The 18,946-nt window shown below is 33.6% G+C and overlaps 8 protein-coding genes across 8 annotated transcripts; 6 read left to right on the top strand and 2 right to left on the bottom strand.

Annotated features, from left to right (window-relative positions):
- Nucleotides 1-98: 98 nt before the first annotated feature.
- On the top strand, nt 99-1,046 carry Kpol_2000p36 (Tkp3 protein; the record flags this gene model as incomplete). The annotated part of the gene is made up of 1 exon (XM_001646879.1): nt 99-1,046. One exon carries the CDS (start codon nt 99-101, stop codon nt 1,044-1,046), a length of 948 nt encoding a protein of 315 aa, XP_001646929.1.
- Nucleotides 1,043-3,157, top strand: Kpol_2000p35 (Tkp3 protein; the record flags this gene model as incomplete). The annotated part of the gene is made up of 1 exon (XM_001646878.1): nt 1,043-3,157. The coding sequence occupies one exon, from the start codon at nt 1,043-1,045 to the stop codon at nt 3,155-3,157; it is 2,115 nt and encodes a 704-aa protein (XP_001646928.1).
- A 1,113-nt stretch (nt 3,158-4,270) lies between these two features.
- Nucleotides 4,271-8,188, top strand: RAD50 (MRX complex DNA-binding subunit; the record flags this gene model as incomplete). Its single annotated transcript, XM_001646877.1, has 1 exon — nt 4,271-8,188. The coding sequence occupies one exon, from the start codon at nt 4,271-4,273 to the stop codon at nt 8,186-8,188; it is 3,918 nt and encodes a 1,305-aa protein (XP_001646927.1).
- Nucleotides 8,189-8,461: 273 nt separating this feature from the next.
- Nucleotides 8,462-9,691, bottom strand: RPA49 (DNA-directed RNA polymerase I subunit RPA49; the record flags this gene model as incomplete). Its single annotated transcript, XM_001646876.1, has 1 exon — nt 8,462-9,691. One exon carries the CDS (start codon nt 9,689-9,691, stop codon nt 8,462-8,464), a length of 1,230 nt encoding a protein of 409 aa, XP_001646926.1.
- Nucleotides 9,692-10,383: 692 nt separating this feature from the next.
- On the top strand, nt 10,384-10,887 carry JJJ3 (Jjj3p; the record flags this gene model as incomplete). The annotated part of the gene is made up of 1 exon (XM_001646875.1): nt 10,384-10,887. One exon carries the CDS (start codon nt 10,384-10,386, stop codon nt 10,885-10,887), a length of 504 nt encoding a protein of 167 aa, XP_001646925.1.
- A 198-nt stretch (nt 10,888-11,085) lies between these two features.
- On the bottom strand, nt 11,086-13,167 carry Kpol_2000p31 (uncharacterized protein; the record flags this gene model as incomplete). The annotated part of the gene is made up of 1 exon (XM_001646874.1): nt 11,086-13,167. One exon carries the CDS (start codon nt 13,165-13,167, stop codon nt 11,086-11,088), a length of 2,082 nt encoding a protein of 693 aa, XP_001646924.1.
- A 2,291-nt stretch (nt 13,168-15,458) lies between these two features.
- CRS1 (cysteine--tRNA ligase) lies at nt 15,459-17,768 on the top strand (the record flags this gene model as incomplete). Its single annotated transcript, XM_001646873.1, has 1 exon — nt 15,459-17,768. The coding sequence occupies one exon, from the start codon at nt 15,459-15,461 to the stop codon at nt 17,766-17,768; it is 2,310 nt and encodes a 769-aa protein (XP_001646923.1).
- Nucleotides 17,769-18,047: 279 nt separating this feature from the next.
- On the top strand, nt 18,048-18,944 carry VPS75 (Vps75p; the record flags this gene model as incomplete). Its single annotated transcript, XM_001646872.1, has 2 exons — nt 18,048-18,064; nt 18,176-18,944. 2 exons carry the CDS (start codon nt 18,048-18,050, stop codon nt 18,942-18,944), a joined length of 786 nt encoding a protein of 261 aa, XP_001646922.1.
- Between the last annotated feature and the right edge of the window lie 2 nt (nt 18,945-18,946).

The raw sequence follows: 18,946 nt of genomic DNA, 5'->3' as shown, positions 1-18,946 counted from the left end.
TCACAACAAAGAATACAAAAATATATTTTTGTAAATCGAAACTTTATTTACAATTTAATAAATCAATTGAAATTTGATTACCTTATTTATCATTAACAATGGACGGTGATAAAATTATGACTGATGCTGAAACGGTCAGCACAGGTGAAACTCGTCTACAAAACTTAGAAATACAAATGGGTGAATTTAGCAGAGACATGAAGGAAGTCAAAGCTAACTCTATTAACAACGATAAAAGAATGCAGGAAATGCAATCTTTGCTTGAGCAATTAACAGGTATGTTCAAAGCTCAAAGCCGTACGGAAGAGATACATGGAAAAACATTGGAACAAGCCTCAATTCAATTCTCAAAACTTCAAAGAAATGAAGAAGAAATGAGAATCAACCTTAAGAAAGACGAAGAAGAAATTATTGGAATCGAGGAAAACGAAAAACAGATCACCAATAGAATCATCGAAGATGAATCAAAGGCATCTCTGATGGAACAGAGAATTATTCAAATAGAAGAGAGACTTAATAATGGAAATCCAAATAATACAAATGGATTTAAAAGCAGATCAAAATTACCATCTCAAAATGAGACTTTAGCAAAAGTGGAAAGACACTTCCCGTCGTTGGTAATCTATGGAAATCATAGTTTAGTTGCTAATTGTACCAAAAACTATAGTGACGTTTCGGTACCAATGAATAATGACGCCATTTTGAAAGATGAAGATATTGAAGACCCGCTTGATGTTCTGCTTACTATTCAGGGTTTATTAGTGGGAAAACATGTTCGTTTTCAAGACTGGGGAAATTTCCTATATTCCTGTTGTAAGAAAAATGCTCGCAGTTATCTCACTGATCAACGAGGTTTTATTGTCGACTGGACAACAGCTATTGCAAAATTCTTTCAAACCTTTGATTTCGGTGCAAGAACCCAATCCGAATTGAGTGAACTTTCTCACTTCAATCCTAAAGCAGGAGATGATGCCAGAGAATATTTCGTAAACCTAGTTCATAAAGGTAAAGCAATTCGGAACATCTACGTCCGTTTTACTCTATGATCGACCCAAAAATTCATCCTACAATACCTCCTGTGAAAGAAATTACTCATACGTTAACACCTCCACTTAACCATTTTAAGGAATGGATCACTAGATCTCTCACCTTAAAACTATTTGATCCGACTGCTCCTACCATCATCTTTACAGATGCCAGTTTAACCGGTGGTGCTTCAATAATATTTCAACCCGAAACTCATAATAAGAAACAAATCCTATTTCCAATTACTTTCCTCTCCGTTCGTTTTACACCTACCCAACAGCGCTACTCTACGGTCGAACGAGAACTCTTTGCTGTTTTACATGCATTGGAAAAGGGTAATTTATTATTATCTTCTGAGATCACTATCTATACAGACAACAAAGGTATTATCAGTATTGGAAATTCCGATCGCAATACCCATCCACGGTTTACGAAATTCCTAGATTTATTAAATGGACATCGACTCAAATGGAAATATCTTCCTGGCACAAAGAACGTGTTGGCAGATTATTTAAGTCGTTTCGGTTTAAAAGATCAACCAGAACTAGACCTCGATCTTTTACAGAAAGACGCTATTGACTTACCAGTAGCTACTCTCTCCTCATTGAATCTCAATTCAACAGATGCGAGCCCTAATTCCACTACTATTGATCCAGCCTCTTCTGTTCCACTTTCCACTGATAACACTAATACACCTGAGATTACTTCTAACACTACTCCTTCTGAACAAGACGAAACTGAAGAATCATTGGACCCAAACTACGTGGTGGACAATGTCAATTCTTTAACCATGTCGCAGCTGATTCAAATCCAAACACTCCTATCTACTAAAGAGACACTCATTCCACATCTGTTTTCTAAAGTTATTGATAAATTTCTTTATATTTCGGATCTTCTTTATATTAATCTGGACTTAGTTCTGTATCGCGTTGTCATTGACAACGACTATATTGAAGTAGCTACCAAGCTACATGGATTATACCACTGTACTCATCGAGTCTTGCAATTAGCCATGAACGACCAGAAACTATGGAATCCTAACTCAAATCTCCTACTACTTGATGTTGTAAAACAATGTCCCCGTTGTGAGACTTATCAAAAGTTTCGCGACATCCCCATTGAATTACCTGAGATCCGTCGAATTCCTGTCTTTAGCCGTTGGCATTTAGACTTTGCTGGACCGTTAAAAGACAAAGATGGCTATAAATATTTCCTCCTAGCTGCAGATTATACATCAAATCTCATACTCGTAAAACCGTTACGAGAACAAACCTTCCACAGTGTCTATGAAATCATGCGGGCAATTTATGCTATATTTGGAAGTCCCCATATGTTGATTACAGATAATGGCCGACAATTTGCGAACGCCATTATACCACAGGTAGCTCGAAGTCTGAAACTTAAATATTACCAGAGTTCGGCTTACCACCCTAGAGGTAACTCTAAAGCTGAAAGAAGTGTTAAGATGATTAAAGAGGTTTTAAAGAAATTGGACCCTACCTTTACTAATTGGGTAACTAATATTTTCGTTGCCGCCAATATTGTCAATAACACAAAGATGCTTTATGGATATTCCCCTAGAGAGATCGCATTTGGTCTCCCAAGTGAGAACATTGAAGTTGATTTCCAACAAGCAGTTAAGAGTCTTCTGCAGAAAGAAAACAACGAAACCGGGGAGCAGATAACAAACCAAGAACAGGCACATCTATCTTTGATGAGTCATGTAAAAACGAACGATATTCGTCTCAAAATGACAGACGAAAGAATTAAAATTCGAGAACTATTAAAGAATGCGAGAAAGGATACTGATAATTATGTACCTTATACCCGTGGTGAAATAGTCTATCGACTCCGTGTAAAGAAGAATACGTTCGAACCAACTTGGGATGGACCATACCACATTGAAGAAGTTGTAGCGAAAAACACTTATAAGCTACGAGACAGAGATGGAAAGGTAAGAAAAGCGACCTATGACGGCTCGAAATTGAAACCAGCATATAGCTTTTATGGATCGGCAATTAGAACAGCTGCCGAATACACAAGAGTATATGGCGATAAGGAAAGAAAATATTTCTTAAAGACATTAGGAGATATTGATAAATATATCGCAAAAGAACCCAAGAGAGACTAACCTTTCGAAGCCGCCGATATTTGTATTGTTTCAACATAGCTTCATACGAATTAGTAAAGATCTATGACACCAGATAATACGTGTTGTTATGGTTGACACATATAAAGACTAATAGTGACTGCTATTTGATTCAATTGTATATTATTGTATATTATTTACTTACTCTGTACATTAGAAGAAGAAGATATAGAACTCTTTATTAATAAATATACTTATTAACAGTACTAATCTACCACCAAATAGACGAATAGAATAAAAGCAATACCAAGCACTTATTCAACGTACGATTACTAGATATCTATAAATTAAGAATTCACAACAAAGAATACAGTGACCATAGGTCATGTGACTATTTCAAATTTGTTTTCAAAAAGAAAAAGAAAAGTGAAGAAAAAATAAATAAATAAATTAGTGACACAAAATTTTAAATGCCACAAAATTTTAAATTGACACAAATATCTGTAATTCAATTGGTATATAAAGCAGACAGATATTCAACTTAAATTTTATTCGCTTTGATACATTTAATTACACACTTTAAAGAACAAACTGCACTTTGTAAAGTAGAAGGGAAAGGAATCGCAGCTAAACTGAATTTTCTTTATTGTCAGTAATCGAGTGTATATTTAAAATTACAAAAGGTAAAGATACTTTGCCTCTCTCAATTTATTCAAATATCACCCTGTTATTTATTTAAAGAAAATTGATGTTAGCTGTCGGAAAGACTGCAAAATAATGAATGGAAGAGGAAAGATACAATTATCGGTTTCCATTTCCATTTCCATCACGTGACTAATTTTTCCTTTCAAAATTTTTATTACGGAATTTTATTTTTTCTGGGTTATATATCGAAGGAAAAATGACCTTAAATTATTTTCTTCATTTAAATTTATATATAAATTCATATTATGTAAAATAGGAATATCTAAGGAACCTTCGTACTAATAACTCATCGTTAATCTTCAAAAGTTAAGTTGAGTTGACTTGAGTTAGTCAAGAGATTTAGTAAGATAACCAATTCATAAGTCAAATATTAGGGTCTACCTTTCAATTTGATTACTGATACCTTCACTCACAGTTTCACTTGGCTTGTATCTCTCATTTTAGAAGAATATGAGTGCAATTTATAAATTATCTATTCAAGGTATCAGATCATTCGATTCAAACGATAGAGAAACTATTGAGTTTGGTAAGCCTTTGACTCTAATTGTAGGGAGCAACGGTTCAGGTAAGACTACAATTATAGAATGTTTGAAATATGCTACTACCGGGGACTTACCTCCAAATTCCAAAGGTGGTGCTTTTGTACATGATCCAAAAATTACTGGTGAAAAAGATATAAGAGCCCAAGTTAAATTGGCTTTTACTAGCGCCAATGGACTGAATATGATTGTTACTAGAAATATCCAATTATTAGTGAAAAAAACTACAACTACTTTCAAAACACTAGAAGGTCAACTAGTGGCAATAAATAAAGAAGGTGACAGAAGTACATTGAGTACAAGAGCGTTGGAGTTGGATACCCAAGTCCCATTGTATATGGGGGTACCAAAGGCTATTCTAGAATATGTGATATTTTGCCATCAAGAAGATAGTCTTTGGCCATTAAGTGAACCTTCAAATTTAAAGAAAAAGTTCGATGAAATCTTCCAAGCAATGAAATTTACAAAAGCATTAGATAATTTGAAATCGATCAAAAAAGACATGTCAGTAGATATCAAATTACTGAAGCAAAATGTAGAACATTTGAAAGTGGATAGAGATAGATCAAAAGTGACAAAATTAAATATAAACAAATTATCAAGTAAATACAAAGAATACCAAGACCAGATAAAGTCAATTGAATTACAATTACGCGAACTAACTGAACAGTCAGATATATTATTTACCTCAAATCAAGATTTTCAAAAAACCTTATCACATATAGAAAATCTAAAAGGAACGAAATCTTCAACCTCAGATTTAATTAATAGATTGGAGAATTCAATAGAAGTAATGGATTTACCTGAAAGTGAATTGAAAGAAATTCTGGAAAATTTTTCTGAAAATTTAAAGAACAAAGAAATTGAAGTTGCAAATTTACGAAAAGAATTGGAAAATGATAAAATTAATATAGAAAATGCTCAAAGGACTGCCGATCAACTGCTAAGCAAAAAAGGTGCATTGGATTCTGATAAAAAAAGTTATGAAAGGTCTATTGAATCTCTAAAGGAAATCGAGACACAGGCTATTAATAACTATCATATAAAGCCCATCGATCCTACTAACATTGGTAGATTTATATCTGACTTAGTGTCTGTGCAAACACAAGAAAATACAGCTTATCAAGAATATAAAAATAAGTACAATGAAAAAATCACAGAGCTAAATAAAGATAAAGCTTCGATTACAGAACTTCTAGCTGTGCAACGCCAAAAATTAGAGTATAATTTGATGGATAAAGATAAAATCAAAAAAGTAGTTGAGACTTTGGAACTTGACCTATCAGGGAGTGAATTCACAGACGCTGACTTAAAAAATGAAAAGGATTCTATAGATAAATATACTTCAAAATTCCAACAACTCGAAGCCGATGACAGTGTATCTAAATTATCGCTAAAGATCAAAGAAAAGAATAACGAAATGGTTCTTCTGGAAAGTGAATTAGAAAATTTGCAGGAGCGTATAATGAAAATAAACCAACAATCTGATTTATTTGCAAAATTATCTCTTCTAAAAAGATCTCTGGCTGAAAAGAAAAAGTTACTATTAGATACTGAGAACCAATTCTCGCAAGATCCAATAGCTCAGTCCACCAACCTTGTGGATTCAAATGATATTGGAATTGATTTTAACAAGAGTTATATTAACATCCAGAAGTCAATTGCCCTTAATAATAAAGATACAAATGAATTAAATAAAAAGCACACGGAAGCCTCAATCAGGTCAACAAACTTACAGAACGATATGTTTTCAAATAAAGAACTAATTGAAAAGTTAACTAAACATCTAGAAGATACCTTACCTGAAGATTGCCCTATTGAAGAATATGGTGACATGTTACTAGAATCAGAGCAATCCTATAAAACTGCTTTGGAAAACTTAAAGATGCATCAAACTACATTAGCTTTTAATAAAAAGGCATTGGAAATAGCTGAAAACAATAATTGTTGTTATCTTTGTTCAAGGGCATTTGATGATGAATCATTTAAATCTTCCCTTCTAAATCAATTGAAAGAAAGAACAAACGATGAATTTGAAGTAACTCTGAAGGAGACTGTCGAATCTGAGAAAACATTCTTGGATCAGTTAAGAAAATTGGAAAAGGATATCATCACTCTAAATACAGCTAAAGATAAATTGACTGAATTGACATCAAAATCTGATGAGCAAAGAAAAGTGTGTGATAAGTTTCACGATCAATTAGCGGAGATAGAAGCTAAGGGGAATAATTTAAAAGAATCCAGAGATTACTTTGATACCCATTTAAAATCAAAAGTTGAACTAATTACTAGATTAAAAACAGAGACTCGAGATTTACAAGCTGAGGTCGACATGATTTCAGATGAATTGAAAGTATTTGGAGGGATAGAAAATGGAGTCCAAACAATTGAAGAGCTCCAGAGTAAACAAAGAACTTACAATGATACTTTAAGAACCAGTAGAAAGGAAGTAGTCCAGCTCCAAGAAGAAAGGGAAGCTAAATCCAACGAACTTTCTTCCTTGATGAATCTTATCAAAGAAAGAAATATCAAAATATCACAAATCGAAGCATCACTGAGAAGGAGAAAATCAATCGAGGAAGACTTTAGGACCAAAAGGGAAGAATATTCTGAAATTGCAGGCAGGATCGAAAAATTGAATTCCGAAATTATTGATTTAGATAATAAACTTCAAAAAGTTTTGAAGGACTGCAAGTCTGTGGAAGACAATTTTTCGAGGGAATCAACTACTAAACAAGAAGATGTCGATTCTATTAACCGCTTTATACAACAAGTTGATCAATATTCGAGTGCTATAAGGAATTATGAATCCAAAGGTTCTACTGAACTTGATAATTGTATAAGAGAATTATCTTCAGTAAGAAATATAATCGATTCCTTAAAGGAGAATGTTGACAGTAAAAACAAGTCATTAACTGACCAATGTAGAATTTTAAATGATTCCAATAATGAAAAGAAAAATCTCCTACAGAATATTGAATTAATTGGTTTAAAGGACAAGTTATCTCAAATTGAAGAACAAATCAGTTCATTCGATATTGAAAATGCAGAAAATGAAAGAGATAAATATCAGCAGGAATCATTAAAGTTAAGAAATATGATAGAGAAATTCAGTTCAGAAAAGGCAGGGAAATTAGGTGAAATGAAACAATTACAAAACCAAATAGAGTCGTTGAACCAACAATTAAAAATTGACTATAAGAATGTTGATGACAATTACCACAAGGGCTGGGTTGAGTTACAAACCAAATCATTTGTTACTGATGATATTGATACTTATAGTAGAGCACTAGATAGTGCCATTATGAAATATCACGGTCTGAAAATGCAAGATATCAATCGCATTATCGATGAATTATGGAAAAAGACATATAGTGGAACAGATGTAGATTCGATTCAAATCCGATCAGATGAAGTAGGAAATTCAACGAAGGGGAAATCATATAATTACCGTGTTGTTATGTATAAGCAAGATGCGGAATTAGACATGAGAGGTAGATGTTCTGCGGGTCAAAAAGTGTTGGCATCAATTATAATTAGATTAGCATTGTCAGAAACATTTGGTATCAATTGTGGTGTTATTGCACTTGATGAACCAACTACCAATTTAGATGAAGAAAACATAGAAAGTTTAGCTAAATCATTGAATAATATTATCCAATTCAGAAGGAACCAGAAAAATTTCCAATTGATTGTTATTACTCATGACGAAAAGTTCTTGAATCATATGAATGCTGCACAATTTACTGACCACTTCTTCAAAGTGAAGAGAGACGAGAGACAAAAATCATTAATAGAATGGGTAGATATTAATAGAGTATCGGAATGAATAAATTGGGATTTTGCATTAATAAATCATTAGGTTTTTCTTCTTTTATGCAAAATTTCTAAATCATACATACATATATATATATACTGATAATTGAACAAGCATTTGCATTTGCATTTTTATAATTTCTACGTTAAAACACATCCCAGAAACTTTGATAATTTGAATATACAAGGACAGAAGTTTGAAATACATACAAATCGAATTAAAGTATATAAAATGACAAACCAGATTAAATTGTTGTTATGCAACAGAAGTAGTAATATATAGAAACTAACGTCTTGGACCTCTTCCTCTTCTGACCATTTCTGGTAATTTGAAAGGAACTTTTAGAGATGCAATCTTGTAAGTAGAAGCAGCACTCTTAGGAATACCAAAGGCTTCAGCTTGGGAAACAGTAGCACCCTTGACAATACAACCTAAGATTCTGAATAAACTAACGACTTTTGATGGTTTCAATCCCAATTCTTGAGCTAATGGAGAAATTTCTACAATGAAGTTGTCCAAGTGTAAGATGATAGTTAAGATGAAACACAACAATCTATCTTCATTTTGTGGGTCGATGAAGTAAGAACGATCTTTGGATTTACCAAATTGACCAGGTCTAGAGATTGTGAACCTATCCAAAACACCATCAATTAAAATTTCAGGTGGGGAGTTTAGCTTTTCTAATAATTTATCCTTGTTATTGGCTCTTCTATTATCGTAGACACCTAGTAGTAATGATAAATAATATAATAATTGTAATTTGGTCATATTGTTTGATTGTGAAAGAGTTGACAATTTTTTGGAAATATATTGAGATTTTGTATATGGGAACATTTCCAATTTTTGTTCTTGATCTTCTTCTTTAATAATTGGACCAACTCTAATAAATTGCCATTCTCTCTTGGGTATTATATTATTAATTGGGTAAATTTCTTCAACATCTGTAGCTTCAACATTAGCCAATGGTGTTGGTCTATCGTTTGAGACCATTTCATCCAAATCAGCCTTACTTGGTAGGTCCTTTGAAGCAGCTTTAACAGAATCGACGATGTCAATAGCAGATTCAACTAATTTATCAGCATCGACACGATTCTTTTCTAGATCCATAATAGCTTTTTTGGCCTTTTTAGTACCAAATGCTTCACCTAATGCATTTCTTAATATAGACATACGGGTTTCATTACTTTTAATCTTTGGACCTTTTAATTTTTTACTTGATTTTGAGATAACTTTACATTGCACTAAAGGAGCTTTATATAGCTTAATGTTCTTCTTTGATGGATCGTAGACACCAACAACATATTGAACAGAATCACTTGCTGTTGAATCAGTAGAACCTTCGTACTCTAGTCTACTGTTTTCACCATGTACAACAAACTCACCATCTGAATTCTTCTTCTTGTATAATTCAAAAGAGGTTTCATTTGGTACATTAAACCCTTTAAAGAAACTACCAATGGCCACAGAAGTTTGATCCTGAACACTTTCTACCGAAATATCTTGTTTTGAACCCATTGTTTAAATCTCTATCAATATCAATTTTCAACACTTTTCAAAATCTAAAATACAAAAACAACCACAGAGACCAACAAATTAATCGATACTGCTTCTCTTAAACCAAATATGAACACTTTAAACAAACAGATATTTCAAATATAATTACAATAGAGCTTTAAAAACCTATCTTAAATGTTTACCTCATCTCATCTCATCTCATCTCATCTCATCTCATTGCACTGAAAAATTTTTCAGTTTTTCAGAAAGTATCGAATTTTTCAAAATTGGTGAAAATTGATCAAATTTTGATATTTAAGGAAGAAAGTGAAAAGAGAGTGAATGAAATGATGGATGGTTAGTTTATTAGCTGTTGATGATTACATTATTTGGCTAATTAAAGGTTGATTGAGCAAGAAATAGTTGGTTGTTGGGTTCCAAGTCGAAAGCAGAGATTAGAAAGGTACTTTTTTTCATCTGACTGTTTTAATTTAGGAGAGAGTCACGTGATTTTGGTGAAGATAATTATTCATTACAAGGGACTATAGTACCACCGATAAGTTAATTACCATCACTTCGATTTAAATTTGGGTGCCAGAAGTGTTAACAATATATTACCAAGTGAGAGCAGGCTTTTCCGAGGTGATTTTAAGGTATTATCATTGTAGATACATTGAGCTTATGATTCAAAGCAATACAAGTGCAAGAGAAATATGACGAGCAAAACTGATTCTGTAACCCATTATATGGTTCTAGGGGTTGATCTTGATTCATCACTCGAAGATGTTAAAAAGGCTTATAAAGAGAGATTACTTACTTCTCACCCTGATAAGACAGGTATAGAGGCTAATATCATGCCTTCCACTGACATCAATAGAATTAAGGAGGCCTATAAAGTCTTGAGCAACCCAGTATTAAGGGCTGAATATAATAATATGCTAGAAAAATCTAATAATTTACAGGGGTTCCATAATTGTGGTGATGGTTTGGATGAATATTCTTTAGATGAATTCATTTTCAATCCTGTTAATTATCATTATACTTTAGATTGTCCACGTTGTAAAGCAAAGGAAGGTTTTCAATTAACGGAGGAGACTTTGGAAGAACATGTTACTGAAAATGATGCCACTCAAACAGGCTTTCAGTTGTTAGTTCAATGTTCTTCTTGTAGCCAATGGCTGAAAGTGCATTTCGATGTGGGTGATGCCTATGAATAATTAAAAAACAAAAACAAGGGATGTCTCTTAATACTGCACAATACGTAAATTATTGAGCGCTAATACATAATAAATAGAAACATAATAAATGGAAACATAAGAATGATAATGTGACATAATTTGATAATACAGAAATAATATTGTTGATAATTATATATTAAAGATGTTAATTAGATGCAAAAAATCTGTACCAAGATATTATTTTTTCTTGACCAATGTAGTTGATTTTGAAGATTTAGACTTTTCCTTGCTCTTTTCACTATCTAAAATTCCGATAAATGCCTCAGCAATGGACTCTAAATCTCCTAATAAACTGACATGACCTGTTGGTGATGCTACTTTTGCTACAACAGGGAACCCTCTCCTTTCAGGTAGCAACCAATGATGGTGAACCACACCATCACCCGGTCCATAATAAAAATCAAAATATTTACCATCTATTACGTCCTGAAGACCATCTACTTTAGCGCCACGAACTGTAGGTACTTGGTTACCGTAAACAATTGCTAATGGCGGATATTCTTTGCCTTCGATATACTCTAAACTTTTGAGGAACTGCTTAGTATCTTTTAATGTTCTTTCCAGATATTTATAACTGTCCTCATAAGATGTTTTGTAATTAAATTCAGTTGTATCCTCTTCTATTTTAACAGTATCACCGACAGAGGTGACGTTTTTAATTATTGATATCGGATTCAAAGTTTTTATTAATTTTTGAGATCCACTGATTACTGCATCGACGCTTACAATCGACGAGTCATTCGATTTCACATCTGAAGCTTTCTGTTCAGCGATGTACTCCTTTCTTTTCTTACTTACTAGTGGTGATAACCCTAATTCTACCCATACTTCTGGGTCAAAAAAATCAAGATCGTATCTTTTACGTTGTGTCTTATCGACAAAACAACGACCATCCATTGGTAAAAAGGTGAAACTACTTCTCATAAAGAAATTAGCTTCATCACTTAATACCTTTTTATTCAACATAATTTCATCACCAAATCTTAAAGGACCCAAGATATTTGGACATTGACTAGGAGAACCAACATATATAATCCCTCTAATCAGGTCTGTATCCTCTTGTAAAACTTTATGAGCGACTAAACCACCCATTGAATGGGCGATAATAAACACCCCCTTCTTCACCTTTTGCTTATTCTTAATCACCTTTAACTTGTCTCTTAACTTTTTAGCCGTAATATCCAGAGATAATCTCCAATCATAACCAAATTCATGTACATGAACATTACGATTTTCCTCCAATTTACGGATCAGCTTTTTAGCAATATCGACTGGACCAACCGAAGTCAACATTCCATCTGGTACCACCTGTTTTTCAGAGTTTACTTCATCTTTTCTCCTAGGTCCTAGAACAAGGTCAACCTTTCTCATATTCAAACCTGCCTTTAGTGGAATCCAAAGTCTCTTACCTGTGAGTGAATCACGAAGAACACTACCACGGTAACCGCCCATAATTATAATATCACCTTCCAATTCATCATAAATGGTTTCCAGTCTGGATTGCACCACCTCATCTCCTGTCAATCTCTGAATATCTCTGGTGATACCTTTGATGGTATTTTTCAAAGAATCCATCTGCAAGGACTCCTTTAATGCTATTGTTCTTACATTATCCATACCTCTTTCATCTTTATACATGGTGATTTCGTCCAGTGTTGAAATAGAGTCCTGTCTTTGTAGTCTTGATCTTATCTCTTCCTTTTTATAGCAGTCCTCTGTAAACACATCTGCACTCAGCATAGTCTTTAAAGAACTCAAAGGTGATTTTTTAGCGGAAATCGAATTACCTCCAAATGGTAATGAGAAATTAAAAACGTTATTGGAAGGTGCATCTGCTATATTGTCGGAATCAAAAGTTTGAGTCTTGCTGCCGGAAACAGTGGTGCTCTTTGGAGCTTTGTCGTCTTCATAAATAGATCTTGTACCATGAATCGATACCATGCTATGTGTATGGCTCCTTAGACCAATATCTGAACCACCTATCAGATTTTCTGCTTCTTCAACTTCCAAATCTTTTTTTTTTGTTTCAGTTAAATCAGCTTGTCCGATGCCTGGAGCATAGGCCTGGACATTTGAATCCACATAGCTATCGGCACTATAAATACTATGATAGCCATCACTATCGTATTCACCATCTACATGAACATGGATGTGTTGATGATGTGACACTGGCGAATGATTCTTGCTTTCTCTACGGGAGATGTCTCTTTCTAAATCCGAATCTACCTCATCGCATAGACTCTCAACGAACTTAACCATGTTTCTATCTATATTTATATTTAGTCTTGATCCAGAATGTGAAGTACTACTTTCCAGTATTTAGTTTAATTTAGCTTGCCTTGAACAATGGAATTTTCACAATTAATAATATGAAAGGGTGTGTGCTTGTGTGGGTGGGTATGATTGGTTGTCAGTAAAGATAATCCTTTTTTTTTTTTAAAGCTCAATGATGCAGTTATATTTCAAAATAGATATCAGGAAATAACACTAGGAAGCAAAGGTATTATTAGTAAAAGGGTTTAATAAAAAAAAAATCCATTGAAAGAATAAGTTATATAACATTTTTATTTTGGGAAAAAGTAAGGTTGCTTTATTTTTAAAATTGAGATAACAAGAAATCAGAATCGAGTATTTTTTTTTTCCGGAAGTTCGACTGTCACAACTACAAGACAGCCAGAGGACAGGGGGTGGTGGTGGATGTGGAGGATGGATGGAGAAGGGGCAGTTGGAATTTGATTATTTGAGAGAGAAGAGAGAGAACACAAGCATATATTTATTTATTGTATTGGTAAGGGATTTGAATGCGCACAGCACACTATTAAAATACCAGTTCAAAGTCGATCGAGAAAGAAGTTTCGAAACGGAATTAGGCAATGGGGAAAGTGGTGATGAGAGAGGTTCGGAAAACCTCAAAGTTCGGCTGTTTTCTACGAGGCGAACAAAGGAAGCGATGCATGTGACCCACACATAAAGGGAAATAATATATCGACAGTTTCGAAATGAACTTGGGCATCAGAAGAGAAGAGGAGAGCACTAGGAGAGGAAAAAGTGGACCCAATCCAACAGATAAAATGGAGTCCCTGACCTCAAAATCTGAACAAGAGAGATGAGGCTAGGTGAGCCAGGGAGCAGGGAAACCCAGAGCCATTTTCACCTGTTTTCTTAATTTACATTACACTTGACAATTTTTTGTATAGGGAACGTCTCTCCTCTTTTATCGCCAGCAATTTTCCGAAAGGGAGAGAAAGAGAGGGGGGAGAATGACGAGACAGGGAGATGGGAGGACTCGAAATAGAGACGAGCAAGAAATTGGATTTGGTGGCTTCATCCAACGTTTGGGAAAGGGTGTGGGAAACAGAGGTAATTATCCACAAGAAGAGACCAAGGGGGGGGGGGAAAATATGAAGTAATGTTTCCCCTGTGTGGTTGATATCTCATCCCTCGAAAAACTCAGCAAAAAGCCAAAGGCGAAATCTAAAGTCAAACCCAAACCCAAACTCAAACTCAAACTCTAAGCGATACAATAAAGAAACAACCAGGGAATGTATACAGGATACGTCTAATTGTGTCAGCCAGTCTCCCAAATAAGCAAATATAGTCATAACGATAAAGATAAAACAAGAAAGAATAAGAAAACAAGCGAAAAGGACAGATAGGAAAATGTTTCAATTGTTGTGATGTTATTGTTATATTTATGTTTCTTTTCTGGCCCAATTTGGCGCAGTTTGGCGCAGTTTGGTGCTGGTCCCTAACTACTGAAAACTTTTTTGCTCACTCAAACCATGGCAATGTGATCGATACTAGTGGGTATTACCTACAGAGACTGGTGGTTGCTGGTTAGAATAATCCGAACACGTGTACATCTGTCGAGGAAAATGTACTAGGTAACAAAAGAAGACATCGAATTTTGCGTGGGTGGCTCCAACCTGAACCACCAAATGACAGTGGAAACTGGGAACTGGAAAGGTTTTTGTAACCGCCTAGCAGGGTAACGCTGCACCACATTATATCACGTGATTTCAAATTTAATGTATAATCACCGACGAACCCTCTATCACTACCAACGAACAAATATTTTCGAAAATTATTGTCTTTTTTGCTTTTCTTTTTTTCTTCATTTTGGGCTTTTCGTTCGATTGTACTGAAACAGAGCTTCAATCAAGAATGCAATAAAATCCCAACTACACTGGAAAGTACAACTAAATCTATTGGCAATTGAAAATATCATGGATGAAATAGACGTTCAAGTTTTATAAAAAAAATATTGATTGGTAGCTTTTAGATTTAACAAGTGGTATCAATTGCGCTATATCAGTGTTTCCTAGTTCAAAGGTCTTTTATTGCTGCTTTCATTTTATCTAGTTTTTTCATTCCAGTCTCTTTTTTTATTTCTTTTCATCTCAATCCTGAACTGAAATTTACAACACTGCACTCAATAACTTGATCTGAAAGTGACAACATCTCTTCCCGTACAATTGAGATAAAACAAAAAGGTAGAATAATATTACGTTACTTTATTTTTTGTATATTGGTGGAATTATTGTAGTTGTATGTTTTCGCTATTAAAATCAATTTGCAAGAAAAATATGTCAACTGCTACCGGTGCTAAAGTCACTCAACCAAAATGGTGGAAACCTGAAATGGATTTGAGTAAAAAATCAGTCTTGAAGGTTTACAACACCTTAACAAGAAGTAAAGAAGAGTTCATCCCAAGATCTGGTACCAAAGAGGTCTCATGGTATTCCTGTGGTCCTACCGTTTATGATGCTTCTCATATGGGCCACGCAAGAAATTATGTCTCTATTGATATTAACAGAAGAATCTTACAAGACTATTTCGGCTACAACATCAATTTTGTTCAAAATGTCACCGATATCGATGATAAAATTATTCTAAGGGCAAGACAAAACCATCTTTTTGAAGAATATGTCAAGTCCATTGACGGAGATATCTCAAATGATGTCATCTCAAAAATTGAATCAAGTTTATTTCAATATATCGAAAAAAACTTAAAACAATCTTCTATCAAGTCTATCAATGATTTCGAAAATTGGTATAAACAAGTTGACGTCGAATCCATGAAAAATGAAGATCCAAAATTCCCAATGCATATCACTGCTGTTCAAAATGCTATCAAGGCTTTGAACGACCCATCTTCTCAAGATTTCTTCAATTTAGTTAAAGACGTTTTAGTTCCAGTGCTAGATAAAGAACTAGGATCTTCTATTAATCATCCAGAAATTTTCCGTAAATTGCCTGCCTATTGGGAACATCAATACGATAATGATATGGCCAAATTAAATGTATTGCCTCCAAATGTTACCACCAGAGTCTCCGAATATGTTCCAGAAATTATCGAATTCGTTGAAAAAATTATCTCTAACGGTTATGCCTATGCCGCTGATGATGGCTCTGTTTATTTCGATACCCAAAACTTTGACACTTCAAAAGATCACAGTTACGCCAAGTGTCAACCTTGGAACAAAGGTCATTTGGACTTAATTAATGATGCCGAAGGTTCTTTGAGTAATTTCTCAAACACAAATGGTAAAAAATCTCCAAGCGATTTCGCTTTATGGAAAGCTTCCAAACCTGGTGAACCAGAATGGGAATCTCCATGGGGAAAAGGTAGACCAGGTTGGCACATCGAATGTTCTGTTATGGCTAGTGATATCTTAGGTCAAAACATCGATATTCATTCCGGTGGTATAGATTTAGCTTTCCCACATCATGATAATGAATTAGCCCAATCAGAAGCTCATTTTGACAACAACCAATGGATTAATTACTTCTTACACACCGGTCACTTACATATTGAAGGTCAAAAGATGTCTAAATCTTTGAAAAATTTCATTACAATCGACGAAGCATTGAAAATGTACTCTGCTCGTCAATTAAGATTAGCCTTTGCATCAGTTCAGTGGAATAATCAATTGGATTTCAAAGAAAGTTTAATTAATGAAGTTAGATCGACTGAAACATCTTTCAACAACTTTTTTGCTAACGTTAGAGCTTTAAATAACGATTATATTAATATCATTTCTCAACCAAATGGGTTCGTATCCAAGAAATTAGGATCATTGGAAAGACAATTATTGGAAGATTTCAAGATTGCTCAAGAAAAGGTTGATATTGCATTCTGTGACAATTTGGCTACCCCTCAAGCTTTAAAAGCCTTAAGTGATCTAGTTACTTTGACTAACACTTACATTTCTTCTGTCGGTAATGATATTAGAATTGAACCAATCATTTCTATTTGTAAATTTATCACTAAGATTTTCGGTATCATTGGTTTCCCAGTTCGTTCTGATGGTCTAGGTTGGGAAAATGCTGATTCATCAAATGCTGCTAATGGCTCTTCTGTAGAAGAAACCGTAATGCCATACGTACAATGTCTATCTAAATTTAGAGATATCGTTCGTTCGTTATCCATCGAGAAGGCAAATTATGTCGAATTTTTGAAATTAACCGATCAGATTAGAGATGATGATCTATTGAAATTAAACATTGCATTAGATGACAGAAATGGTCAATCAGCATTAATTAAGTTCTTAACTGATAATGAAAAAAATGAAATCATCAAAAATAATGAAGAGAAATTAGCTAGAGAACAAGAAAAATTAAAGAAGAAACTTGAACAACAAAAATTGAAAGAAGCTAAGGAAAATGAAAGAATGGAAAAAGCAAAGGTCTCGCCACAAGAAATGTTCAAAACTTCAGAATATACAGAATGGGATGAACAAGGTTTACCAACTAAAGATAAAGATGGCAACGAAGTAACAAAATCTATGACTAAAAAATTGAAAAAACAATGGGAACAGCAAAAGAAACTTCATGAAGAATACTTATCTAAATTATAACTATAGATATATATAAATAATGTTATTCAAAATCTATTTGTAGACATTTGTATTTTAATTCATATAAAAAATTAAAAGTTATTTTATTTATATCAAATTTATATAGTTTGACATACTACATCGCTCAGAATTTGAAGGATCTAGTGACAAAAAAATAAAGTATATGAAATCGAATATTTAAGAGATGAGATACGAATTAAAGATATTTATATAAATTGGATAATATTGTATTAAGATTGATAAATTAAGATTTAGATCTAATAAAACTAATCTAGAAGTATGGGTGAAGTTAAACCGTATGTAAAAAATTGGATTTGGTCCTGCTGAATGTTTAGGAATTAAAATTTATTTACTAACATAAGCTCAAATAATATTTATTTTAATATTAATATTCAAAATTGATCTAGAAACGAAGAGGAAGAATCTAATGCCTTTCTTCAATTAGCAGAATGTGAATTGAAAGTTGATGCAATTGAGAAAGATGTTGCACAATATCGATTGGATAAGATGAAATCAGTTTATCAAGAAAGAGACGGTTTAGTAAATAAGATTCCAGAATTTTGGAAAATTGTATTATCTCAACATACAGATTTTGCCAATTATATTAGAGCATCTGATTTTACATATGTAGATTGTATTCAAGATGTGAAAGTTGAGTGGGATAATGTTGATGAATTTAAAATTATTATTAAGTTTGATGGTATAAAGGATGATTTTGAAGCACAGACAGTTACTAAACAATTCAAGAGACAAAAAATAATTGACGATACTAAAAGCAAGGAAGACTCAGACTCAGATGATGACGATGATGAACTTGAGAAGTTAATTAGTGAACCAGTGGATATAAAATGGCCAAAGAAGTATGAAGATATTTGCCCTGAATCTATTCAGGATAAGAAAAGTCCAGAAGGTAAAAAAAAATATAGACAAGGTATGAAGAGTTTATTTGGATGGTTTAGATGGACTGGATTAAAGCCAGGTAAAGAATTCCCACACGGTGATTCATTTGCAGAATTGATTGTAGATGATTTATATCCATACTGTGTCAAGTACTATACAGAGGCTCATAGAGATTTAGAGGATGAGAACGATGATAGCGATAGTGAAAGTGAAGGAGAATTGGATTTAAGTGACGATGAAGGTAATGAGAATGAACCAAAGAGAAGAAAATTATAAAT

The sequence above is a fragment of the Vanderwaltozyma polyspora genome, genomic scaffold, assembly GCF_000150035.1.
Source record: "Vanderwaltozyma polyspora DSM 70294 KpolScaffold2000 genomic scaffold, whole genome shotgun sequence".
Classification (NCBI taxonomy): Eukaryota; Fungi; Ascomycota; class Saccharomycetes; order Saccharomycetales; family Saccharomycetaceae; genus Vanderwaltozyma; species Vanderwaltozyma polyspora.
Note: the sequence above shows the minus strand (reverse complement) of the source record. Positions and strands in the feature narration are given on the sequence as shown.